The sequence below is a fragment of the Balaenoptera musculus genome, chromosome 13 (genome assembly GCF_009873245.2).
Source record: "Balaenoptera musculus isolate JJ_BM4_2016_0621 chromosome 13, mBalMus1.pri.v3, whole genome shotgun sequence".
NCBI classification, from domain to species: Eukaryota; Metazoa; Chordata; class Mammalia; order Artiodactyla; family Balaenopteridae; genus Balaenoptera; species Balaenoptera musculus.
The window spans coordinates 83,688,638-83,701,188 of NC_045797.1; the positions used below are offsets into that span (position 1 = coordinate 83,688,638).

The window sequence follows — 12,551 nt, forward strand, 5'->3', positions numbered from 1 at the left end:
TTATTGATCTTTGCTATCGTTTCCTTCATTTCTTTTTCAGTTATTTCTGATCTGATCTTTATGATTTCTTTCCTTCTGCTAACTTTGGGTTTTGTTTGTTCTTCTTTCTCTAATTGCTTTAGGTGTAAGGTTAGGTTGTTTGAGATTTTTCTTGTTTCTTGAGGTAGGATTGTACTGCTATAAACTTCCCTCTTAGAACTGCTTTTGCTGCATCTCATAGGTTTTGGGTCATTGTGTTTTCATTGTCATTTATTTCTAGGTATTTTTTGATTTCCTCTTTGATTTCTTCACTGATCTCTTGGTTATTTAGTAGCGTATTGTTTGGCCTCCATGTGTTTGTATTTTTTACAGTTTTTTTCCTGTAATTGATATCTAGTCTCAGAGCACTGTGGTCAGAAAAGATACTTGATATCACTTCAATTTTCTTAAATTTACCAAGGCTTGGTTTGCAACCCAAGACATGATCTATCCTGGAGAATGTTCCATAAGCATTTGAGAAGAAAGTGTATTCTGTTGTTTTTGGATGGAATGTCCTATAAATATCAATTAAGTCCATCTTGTTTAATGTATCATTTAAAGCTTGTGTTTCCTTATTTATTTTCGTTGTGGATGATCTGTCCATTGGTTAAAGTCCCTACTATGACTGTGTTACTGTCAATTTCCCCTTTTATGGCTGTTAGCATTTGCCTTAAGTATTGAGGTGCTCCTATGTTTGGGTGCACAAGTATTTACAATTGTTTATATCTTCTTCTGGATTGATCCCTTGATCATTATGTAGTGTCCTTCTTTGTCTCTTGTAATAGTCTTTATTTTAAAGTCTATTTTGTTGATATGAGAATTGCTACTCCAGCTTTCTTCTGATTTCCATTTGCATGGAATATCTTTTTCCATCCCCTCACTTTCAGTCTGTATGTGTCCCTAGCTCTGAAGTGGGTCTCTTGCAGACAGCATATATACGGGTCTTGTTTTTTGTATCCATTCAGCCAGTCTATGTCTTTTGGTTGGAGCATTTAATCCATTTACATTTAAGGTAATTATCAGTATGTATGTTCCTATTACCATTTCTTAATTGTTTTGGGTTGTTATTGTAAGTCTTTCCCTTGTTTTTCCTGCCTAGAGAAGTTCCTTTAGCATTTGTTGTAAATTTGCTTTGGTGGTGGTGCTGAATTCTCTTAGCTTTTGCTTGTCTGTAAAGGTTTTAATTTCTCTGTCGAATCTGAATGAGATCCTTGCTGGGTAGAGTAATCTTTGTTGTAGGTTTTTCCCTTTCATCACTTTAAATATGTCCTGCCACTCCCTTCTGGCTTGCAGGGTTTCTGCTGAAAGATCAGCTGTTAACCTTATGGGGATTCCCTTGTATGTTATTTCTTGCTTTTCCCTCACTGCTTTTAGTATTTTTTCCTGTATTTAATTTTTTTATTTTATTTTATTTATTTTTATTTTTTATTTATTTATTTTTGGCTGCATTGGGTCTTCGTTGCTGTGCGCAGGCTTTCTCTAGTTGCGGTGAGCGGGGGCTACTCTTCGTTATGGTGTGCAGGCTTCTCATTGCGGTGGCTTCTCCCATTGCAGAGCACAGGCTCCAGGTGCTCAGGCTTCAGCAGTTGTAGCACGCAGGCTCAGTAGTTGTGGCACACAGGCTCAGTAGTTGTGGCACACGGGCTCAGTTGCTCCGTGGCATGTGGGATCTTCCTGGACCAGGGCTCGAACCTGTGTCCCCTGCATTGGCAGGCGTATTCCCAACCACTGCGCCACCAGGGAAGCCCTGTATTTAATTTTTGACAGTTGGATTAATGTGTCTTGGCGTGTTTCTCCTTGGATTTATCCTGTATGGGACTCTCTGTGCTTCCTGGACTTCATTGACTATTTCCTTTTCCATATTAGGGAAGTTTTCAACTTGCGTGTACTGTTAGTCACATCTGAGAAAAGCCTTGTTATTTGGTTGATGTGGCCAAATTCAAAGGCACTATCCTCATTTACCAGAGGCATTTTATTTAATCAAAGGGCCTAGTGCCTATAATGATGATGATGATGAAGAAAACATAAACAACAATAACCAGCATTGAGTTCTTATTACGTGCCCGGCGCTATGTGCTTTTCATGTTGTACTAGTTATTGAAAGTAGTTTCAAACCCTCTGAGGTAGATATTATTATTAGCCTCATTTTACCAATGAGGAAACAGAGGCAGAGAGAAATTAAATAACTTACTCAAGGTCCTATAACACATAAGTGGCAGAGCCAGGATTTGAACCCAGGAGTCTGGTTCTAAATCTGTGCTCTTAAAATCACTCTATACACTGAAAAAAACTCAAATGTTATTATTTAGAACACATATTAAGCAAGGGAAAATTAACACATTAATGATTTTGGCACATCTTCTATTTAATGAGAAATTCTTACACAGAACGCCATAATTTATTCATTAACTATAAAACCCGGCAGATTACCTTGAAAAATGTAAATGCTGACTATCTACATAACAGGTTCTTTTAAGAGCTTTGTTTTTAATTTTGGCTTATAAACACAGACAACCTGTATTTTAGCTCTTAACAATACCAATGTATGCTTTTGTGCAACTACTAATAACATTTGCCAATGTAAAGGTCATCTGTTCATCCTCTCTCTTAAAAATGAAAAATACTGGGCTTCCCTGGTGGCGCAGTGGTTGAGAATCTGCCTGCCAATGCAGGGGACACGGGTACGAGCCCTGGTCTGGGAAGATCCCACATGCCGCGGAGCAACTGGGCCCGTGAGCCACAATTACTGAGCCTGCGCATCTGGAGCCTGTGCTCCGCAACAAGAGAGGCCGCGATAGTGAGAGGCCCGCGCACCGCGATGAAGAGTGGCCCCCGCTTGCCACAACTAGAGAAAGCCCTCACACAGAAACGAAGACCCAGCACAGCCAAAAATAAATAAATAAATAAATAAATAAAAATAAAATGACTAATACTCTTATTAAAAAAAAAAAATGAAAAATACTTAATAATACTACTCAGGTAATTAAATGTCACTTTTCATCTTCAAAGCACTTTACTCACATTAGAAAATTAATTTTCTAATACCCCATTGTAAGATAAATAGTATTATTTCCACTACCCAAATAAGGAAACCAAGGTGATGAATTATTAGCCCAAGGAGAATTAAATTTCAGAGTTAGAATTCAGATTGCCCAATCTTTCCCTTCCTTAATTTAAACCTCCTTGTAAAATCCAAAATATCCAAGGCTGTCTCCTAGTGCACACAGATAGTCAGCAGAAGCATCATTATACGAGAGGCCCAGCTTACCTCAGAAGATCCGCAAGAGTGATTGTCTCCCTCTGCCAAAGCAATGACAGGTAGCAGAAAGCTAGCGTCCGTGGCACAGTCATCTTCACAATTCCCTTCTCCTTTCGCAGTGAATACTCTACTCCGTCAAGAGATCCGGAACAGACAGATGCAGTTTCTAAAAGGACAAAGGGAGATTTTTAAAAGTACAAGCAACTATTTTGGACAACAAAGAAGAAAAACAGCAAAATCCAAAGAGGTATTTTAAATATCTTTAGATTACTGATATAATCTTTACAAAGAACAATTTGGCAATAAAGAGCAATAACGATTCAGAAGAAAATTGGTCAAAAACGTAACTGCTGGTTCTTTGTGGGAGTTGAATGAGCTGAGATTCCAAGGAGGGATTTGTCTTGTTTGAATTTTTGTATAGTTAACAGGAACAATTTTTCGAATAAATAAAAGGACAAACAATTACAAAGCAAAAAATGTGTAATTCCTTTGAGTCACGCCTCAACTCACCTGTCCCCTTCTCTGAGAGGCTCTCCAAACACTAGCTAAGGCAGCACCCCCTCCCACTCCCATCCTGCAGGCATCCTCCCCCACGGGGCATTATTCCGTCCTCAACTCATTCATTCCACAAATACTTATCCACCTCATTCTTTGTGCCACTCTTCTAGGTCTGGGGAAATGACAGTGTACAGTCTCTCATCTCTCCTAAAACCTACATACTAGTAGTGAGAGACAGTAAATAAACGCCTCCCCCCCCCCACAAAAATTTGCAGACAGTGGTTAAGCATAACACAGAAGAATAGCACTGGAGGGGCATACAAAATGATGGGAAGGGAGAGACATGTGCTATTTTACACGGGTGATCAGAGAAGCCTCTCTGGGAAAGTGACATCTGAGCAGAGACCTGAATGAAATCAGAGAATAGTCTTAAGGATCTGGAGAGGAACACCAAGTACATTAGCAGAGTCAACCTGAAGGAACATCAAGGAAGCCAGTGTGGCGAGAGCACCACGGTGAGAGGAAAAGTGTTAAGACATGACAGGAGAGAGTAAGAAACCGTATTGCTAAAGGGCTTTGTCAGTCATGATTTGTACTTTAGATTTTCTTCTAAGTACGTAAGAAGTTTCTGGAGAGTTTTAAACAGAAGAGCTACATGATCTCATTTATGGTTTTAAAAGGTTCCTCTGGCTGCTATGAAGAGTGGAGCTGGGGAGGGCACACGGGAGACCACGATTCCAGGTCGGCAACGACGGGCACATGTACTGGAGTGGCGACCCTACAGATGGTGAGAAGTGGCTGGATTCTGGACATATTTTGAAAGCAGAGTCAAAAGGATTTACTGATGGACTGGATGTGAAGTATGAGAAAAAAAGAGAAGACAAGTAGGATTCTAAGGGTTTTGGACTGAGCAACAAGGAGAATGGAGATGCCAGTTACTGAGACAAGGAAGATGGCAGAAGATCAAGTTTGACAAGAGAAATCAAGATATCAGAATTGCACAAGTATAAGATTTTATTAAGCATACAAACAGAAATGTCGAGTAGGTAGCTGAATATAAAAAATCCTATAGTTGAGAGGATGGGCAAGAGATAGGAATTTTAGGGTTGTCAGGATATAACTGGTGTTTAAAGTAAGGAGTGAGGGTAGATTAAAAAAGCAGGATGAGGAATGACCCTGAGAAACTCCAAGCTTTCTTGGGCAAAAACTCTCCAAATTATCCCTCAAAATCCCCTTTTCCAAATCCTGTAAATCCTTTCTTCATTGCATTTATCAGGAACTGAACTTTCCTTTTTCATGGTTGCATTTATTGTCAGCTCCTCCCAGCACACTCTAAGCAGCCTGAGGACAGTCTTGCTCACCACTGCGTCCCCAGAGCTCAGAACAGTCTCTAGCATGGAAGAGGAACCCAATAAATATTTGGTGACAAACGGTCTAGCAGTTCTACTTCTCAGATTTCATCCTAGTGAAATGATTTTAAAAACATGCAAAGGTTCTGGGTCAAGGCATGTTGTGGCAACACTGTTTCTAATAAGACAAAAATTTCAAACAACCAAGTGACTGGAATAGAAATGTAATTAAATAACTCCATGCAAGGGAGCAGCGCATAAACAATTTACACAATGCTTTAGATCAGTGGTTCTCAAGGTACAGTCCCTGGAGCAGGTATATTAGCATCACTGAGAACTTACTAGAGCTGCAAATTATCGAACCTACCGGCCTGTGGTTTAACAAGCCCTCCAGGTGATTCTGGTGGATGCTAAAGTTTGAAGACTACTGTTTTATAGAATATACAAAGGACACAGATTTCCATAAAATATTACGTTAAAACTTTCTATATATATCATATATATAACAACATGTAGGGACTTCCAGTTAAGATGGCAGATTGAAAACATACGTTAGGCTCTGTTCTGTCCCACTTCAATTATAAAGAAATTTTCAAAAGATATAAATACAAGAACAAATAACATGGAAAAGGAGACAACAGCAATAAAATTTTAAAAGCTGGAAAGCAAATGGATGGATGATTATTGCCTTAGCAGTGCTGAGAAAGCTGGATTCACAGCCAGCAGTAGGGAAAGCCAGAAATCAATCTAATTTTCCCCTGGGGACCTCTAAAGAAGGCTCAGGAAATCGGTTAAACCAGGTACCCCTGGAAACTGAGTGAAGTAGGACTAATACTGGAAGGATAGCTTGAAAGTCCGATTAAGAAGAAGTTAGGCACCCAGACTTCTCCCCAAACTCCATGCGGCCAAATGACTGCTCCCCAATCTTGCCAGAAAATTGGAAGTTTCTCCTCTAGAGACAGTAAAACAAAGGGCTCTCTGGGATAGGGCGTCAGTCACATACACGGTTGAAGTAGGGGTATCTTACTGAAAACAGGAGGATTAAGTGAACGTTTACATATTGAGTATTGAGACAACCCCCTCCTCCCCTGAGGCCTTTTTCCCACCCAGTTCCCAGAATAGTCAGGGTTACAACCTCCAAATGGAAAATCTGATCAGCTAAGGGGGAAAAAAATTAAAGATGACAATGCTGAAGGTTCACTAAGAAAATAAACCAGAGCAGAGCTGACAAGATTAACCATGGGTACAAAGTTTCAATCCACTTTTCAATCTCCATTCTTAAACAGGACTAGCCTTCTTAAGCTCACTAAACACTTGAAGAAATCCTCTAATATAAAAAGGCAAGGCCAAAACAAATTTTCAAATCAGTGGGAAATAATATTAATATCCTCAGCAAAATAAGAAAAGATGCTCCACAAAAATGAGGGAGTGAACCAAGAGGGAAGATGAAGTGAGATCAAGGAAATAAGAAATTTAACAAAAGAGAGGTGACAGAATCCTTGGAATGGTGGTAAAGAGATCCCAAAGACAGCTGGGACACAGGTCTAGAAATACATCATTCTAGATCAGAGCAGCTCAGAAGCTCCAGAAAGTCTATTACAGAAGATGAAATTGACAGAATATCTAAGGAATTGAGAGATTTTCAGAACTGAGGGGAAGTGTGGAGATACATTAGTAATAAATTATAGATTAGTAATAAATAAATAGAAAACTAAACAAATAACAAGACAATTATCAACTCTGGAAAAACCAGAAGATATACAGAAAAAGTAATCATAGTAAGCTATGTGGTTCAGTTCTGAATAGCATTTATACACTTACAATTTAAGCACCAAAACTTGATCCAGTAAAAAATTATATTGGAAAGATAGAGAATGAGAAATTCATAATTATGTGTTGGTAACTACATGGGGAGGGGGGCAGTGAAGGATGAGCGAAAGAGCTAAGGCTTCATCTTCCATAGTGGGAATTTAATTGCTAATGTCCAAAACCGGAAATCAAGATGCAGTACTAGAAGCATGCGATAGAGATACGCAGGTTGTAAAAGAGTTGAAAATGAATGCCTCTTGGAAACAGGACATTTCGGGGAGACAATGAACTGCAATTTATTTTTATTTGTTATTTTTGTAATTTATTATAACAAGTCATAAATTTATTTGAATTAACATGCACGTAGAATTCTGATTAAAAAAATTTAAAGAATAAAGAAATAGCTCACATTTTTGCAAAACAAAATAATAAAACTCTTTCCCTTTCTCTTTATATATACATGAATAAAAAACCTGAGCTGGGACGAAGTGACAGAGTGGCATGGACATATACACACTACCAAATGTAAAATAGATAGCTAGTGGGAAGCTGCTACATAGCACAGGGAGATCAGCTCAGTGCTTTGTGACGACCTAGAGGGGTGGGATAGGGAGGGTGGGAGTGAGGCCCAGAGGGAGGGGATATGGGGATATATGTATACTTATAGCTGATTCACTTTGTTGTACAACAGAAACTAACACAACATTGTAAAGCAATTATACTCCAATTAAAAAAAAAAAAACCTTTTGGAGTATAGTAGAATACAGTGGCAGTGGTTATTCTGGGGTGATACAATAACTGGTGATTTTATTTTCTTTATGAATATCTGCATTTTTTTGGCCACACCTCGCAGCTTGTGGGATCCTAGTCCCCCGACCAGGAATTGAACCCGGGCCCCGGCAGTGAAAGTCCTAACCACTAGACCGCCAGGGAATTCCCATGAATATCTCCATTATATAGTTTTGTAATAAGAGTTGTTTTAATAGTTACACTTAATGTAAAAATGAAAATAAGGCTCTAAGGATCATCATTTACTAAAAAACAAACATGCAAACAAAAACCCCTAACATAGGTAAATAATCACGATGCTTTATTTAAAAGGCTTGGATGGGGGTACTTCCCTGGTGGTCCAGTGGGTAAGACTCTGCACGCCCACTGCAGGGGGCCTGGGTTTGATCCCCGGTCAGGGAACTAAATCCTGCATGCATACCGCAACGAAGATTCTGCGTGCTGCAACTAAGACCCAGCACAGCCAAAATAAACAAACAAACCAACCAAATAAATAAATATATTTTTTAAAATAAATAAAAGGCTTGGATGGTTTAGAGTCCTAGTCCTCTGGGACTATCTGAGCCAGGCTTGCCTGAAAGCATGGAGAAGGAAACGCCAGAGATTCCATGCTGCCCAATTAGCCTATGATTCTAACTTCTTTGGACACAAAATGTAACTTAACTGATATCTGTGTCATTGTGCAGTCCAACAAGAAATGTAGATATGCTGAAGAAAACAAAACAAAACAAAACAAAAGAAATGGGGATATGCTGATAATAGGAATTTTTAATCTTTGGAGGGCAAGGGGCTTGCAAAGAAGCACTCCATACTTCTGAAGTGTTTTGTTGAAAATTTTATATAACCATGCTTAATGCAGATTTCAACAATCCCTAACACCAGAGGTTTTGGAAGCTATCTCTCAAAGAACTCTATCAGCACACATCAAGATTCTAGCAATCTATAATAAATTCTTGGTCTGTTCTTTGAGCTCTGTTTTCCACCACTTTTTTTTTTTTTAAAGGAGTGTGTAAACAACTAAAATCATGAATGAATGCTTTCAGGAGGTCTATATCTGTAACCTTAAATATATTCCTTATCTACTTTAAATTATGGAATTAAATCAGAAGGTAAGACACCTGTATACACACACATAATATGGTACGTTTTATTCAGCCTGCTATGCTGAGAAACTGGGCGACTTATCTTTGACTCTTGTCTATCTTACCTTATGGCTAAGTTCTGTCATTTCTCTGCTGCAACTTTTCTCCGAAAATTCTGAGCCCACACCTATCTTTATGGAGCTAGCATCCTTTCTGGATCTACTTACTGTTTAGCTCCCTTTAAAAATCACACCAAAAAACTCATGTAGAGACGATGTACCTTTTTAAAAATTGCACTCAGATTTCATTTAGTTTACCTTTCTCCTTGCCATATGATTCAACAAGTCATTCTGCCTTGCTAGGCCAAGTTTCCCTCCCTGGAATATGAAGAGATTAGACTATTTTTAAGATGCACTGCCAGCTTTAAAATTCTAGGTAGTTTGATTCTCATCTTACCTGATTGTGACGCTTTGATGATGGGGAGAGGCTTCTGAGCGTGGACATCCGGCTGAGATTCCGCTCCGCTTTCAACAAACGAAGGACAGCTCAAGTCACTCAGCAGCTCAGGCTCACTGTCCCAGTCTGAATGACTTGGATTATCTTCTAATACCTATTTTGTAAAATAATATAAATTGTGACTTTACAAGAATTTACAACATAATTAACTTCCACAAACTTACACAATTCCTGAGCATCACAAACACCAGAGGAGGAGCCCCTCTAGAGAGCTGCAGCCGCCTGCCCAGTCCGAGGCCGAAAGACCCCGACTTCCGCACGTAGCTCCCCAGCACCTCCTGGCAATGCTTCTTGGAGAAGGGCTTCAAACGAGCGTGAGCAAGGAAGCAGGCAGACGTGTCAGGCCTCCTTCTCTCTGTAACTAACACCTCTCTTGCAGCTCTAGTATCAACACCAATAAAAACATCAAGTGTCAATAATGAGTCCAGGCACACTAAGGCTTGACAAGGATATACTATCTCTTACCCTTGTTTAATTGTTCACACATGTATTGTTGAAATGGTGGTCAGAGTGTCCCTAAGAAAGGTCAGCTGGCTGGCTACCTAAAGGCCTCACTGGCCGACATTACCTTGGGGAACAGATCACAGTCAACAAGCCATGCTCTCAACCATGCAGGCCAAGAAACTTGATCTTATTATGAGGAGATAAAGCTCATATTAAAGAAACTCACGAGAGAATGAGACAAAAAAATCAGGGACAGGATAATGCTTGTGTCTTCTGTCAAGCACATCCCCTCCGACAGGCGAGCCCACGAGGGGCCAGGCAACCATAAAGCTGGCTGATAAGCGGAGACTCTGAGAAAACCGAAGCAATCCTGAGGAAACTTCCACGGGCTCCCGCAGGCAACCGTCTGCCGGCAGCTCCACCACGCGCTCTGCCCTCTGTCGGAATCTTCTGGTGTGCTGTCCACGCTCCCCTCTAAAGCCAGTGTCTCCCTTTGTGCACTCGATCCCACCCCCTTTCTACTCAAAGATTATCACTCCCTTCTATTCCTTCTCCATCAAGAATTTCTTCTTTCTCCTGTATCATTCCTATCAGTGCACCATCATGAATTCGGCTTGAAGAAAAAAATTCCCCTTGACTCCAGCTACAACGCGATTTCTCTGTACTTCTTCACAGCGAAATGCCCAGAGAGAGCTGTCCAGACTTGCTGTCTGCAGCTCCTCTCCTCTCAGTGCCCCGTTCCAGCTGAGGTTTCGATCCCACCGCTCCGCTCTTCGACTGTCAGCCCTCTCCCTTCCCGACCTGGAGGCAGCACTTCTCCCAGTGGATCACGCCCCTCCTCGTGAAACACTCTATCCCTTGGTTTCCAGAATGCCCCCTTCACTCCCTAGGCTTTCCTCCCACCTCACCCGTGGCTCCTCAGACTTCTTTGCTGATTCCTCCTCTTTTATCCCAGACATCTTAACCCTGGAGTGGCCCAGAGCTCAGTTCTTGGTCCTCTTCTCTGTCTTCACTCCTCAGGGATGTCATCTGGTCTTGTGGTTTTAAATACCATTTACTACATATATTGCTTTCAATTCTAAAATGCACTCCCATGTCTCCACATTTTAACATCCCTGAAATCAGGATGTATCTTACAATCAGTGGCATGTCATGATTTAATCTGCAGCATTATCTTTCTTGGAAGTACTTAAAATAATGGTGCATCTTACAAACAATGGCATTTTAGATTTGATTATAGTGTAAGCTGCCAGCTTCTAAATTTACATCTCCAGCCCAGACCTCTCCTCTAAGCTGAAGATTTGTATGTCTGAGGACTTGACATTTCCTCTTGGATGTCCAAAGCTGTCTCAAACTTACGCCCAAAACTGAACTATCATTATTCCTGCTCCACCTGCTACTTCTTTTCTTTTTTCTTTCTTTCTTTATTTAATTTAATTATTTTTGGCTGTGTTGGGTCTTCATTGCTACGCACGGGCTTTCTCTAGTTGCGGCGAGCGGGGGCCACTCCTCGTTGCAGTGCGCGGGCCTCTCGTTGCGGTGACCTCTCTCGTTGCGGAGCACAGGCCCTAGGTGGGCAGGCTTCAGCAGTTGTGGCATGCAGGCTCAGTAGTTGTGGCTCGCGGGCTCTAGAGCACAGGCTCAGCAGCTGTGGCACACGGGCTTAGTTGCTCCACGGCATGTGGGATCTCCCCGGACCAGGGCTTGAACCCATGACCCCTGCATTGGCAGGCGGATTCTTAACCACTGCGCCACCAGGGAAGCCCCCACCTGCTATTTCTAAACTTCTCGTTCTTAGGACCTATTTCTTTCACTGCTGGGTCACTAAATTCTGCATGTGGAACCTACGAGACCCCAACCAAACAAGGAAACACTGGGCCAAGTTTCTAAGCTCTTAACAAAAGTCTGTCAAATAGATTCAGAATCTCTTCCCAGCCCTGGAGAGTAAGTATCACACATAAAACACATCAACGCTTACCAAACCCACGTTTCTCAGCAGTGGAATCCTCCCCTGCCCCAGATAAAATGATCCATGGCACACTTACAAAGCACTAATAGCAAACTGCTAAAAATCTAACTGCTTTGATGGATGGGGGTGGGGTGGTGAAACACCCAGATGATAACTGAGCTGAATCTTGAAACACCAAGTAAAGGAAGTAGGTGTTCCAAGCAGAAAGAATAATATATGCAAAAAAGTTTTTAATAGTACAATGGTAGAAACTCCTTAAGCTTCTATTTAGAAACTTAACCACAAATTTCAGATGTCAATGTCTTACTTGGGGTCAATGTCTAGATCAGTGACCCTGTCCTTCTGGACTATAAAGGAAACCTCTTCACTGAAAATCCTCTGACAGGCATCATAAACCCAGGTAAGGTTGAACCTCATCTTCATCTCTACCTTTCGCTAGACATGTTTTCTGGCCCCACTTTTCAGAATTGTGACTTACCGTAGTTTTCCTTCTACTGGTATAAACTGGGTTTTTGCAGTATGCCTGCTTGCTCTTCTGAAGGTAGCGCTTCCAAAAATTATGTAAAACTTCATTCTAAGGTAGAAGGGAAATGAGTGGTGCTTCAGGTTATGATGAAAAATATACTGGCACATCTACACCACAGAATCTCTACTCTCCTGTACTTTACATACTGCTTCCATCTAAATGTATTCTACCTTTCTTACCTAAATTTCCTTTAGAAGAATGATCATTTCAATGTCAGGTATACGGGAAGCATGGAATAAATTCTTCTTAATCTTAGATTTTAGTTCCTTAAAGTCATCTAGTTGAATCCCTT

General features: G+C 40.7%; 1 protein-coding gene across 1 annotated transcript in view; it reads right to left on the reverse strand.

Moving 5' to 3' along the window:
- TAF1B (TATA-box binding protein associated factor, RNA polymerase I subunit B) overlaps positions 1 to 12,551 on the reverse strand; it is a 56,839-nt gene that overhangs the window by 35,597 nt on the left and 8,691 nt on the right. The window contains 3 exon segments of the mRNA XM_036873156.1: positions 3,287 to 3,443; positions 9,261 to 9,414; positions 12,212 to 12,307. Of these exon segments, the coding sequence (XP_036729051.1) occupies positions 3,287 to 3,443; positions 9,261 to 9,414; positions 12,212 to 12,307 (407 nt within the window).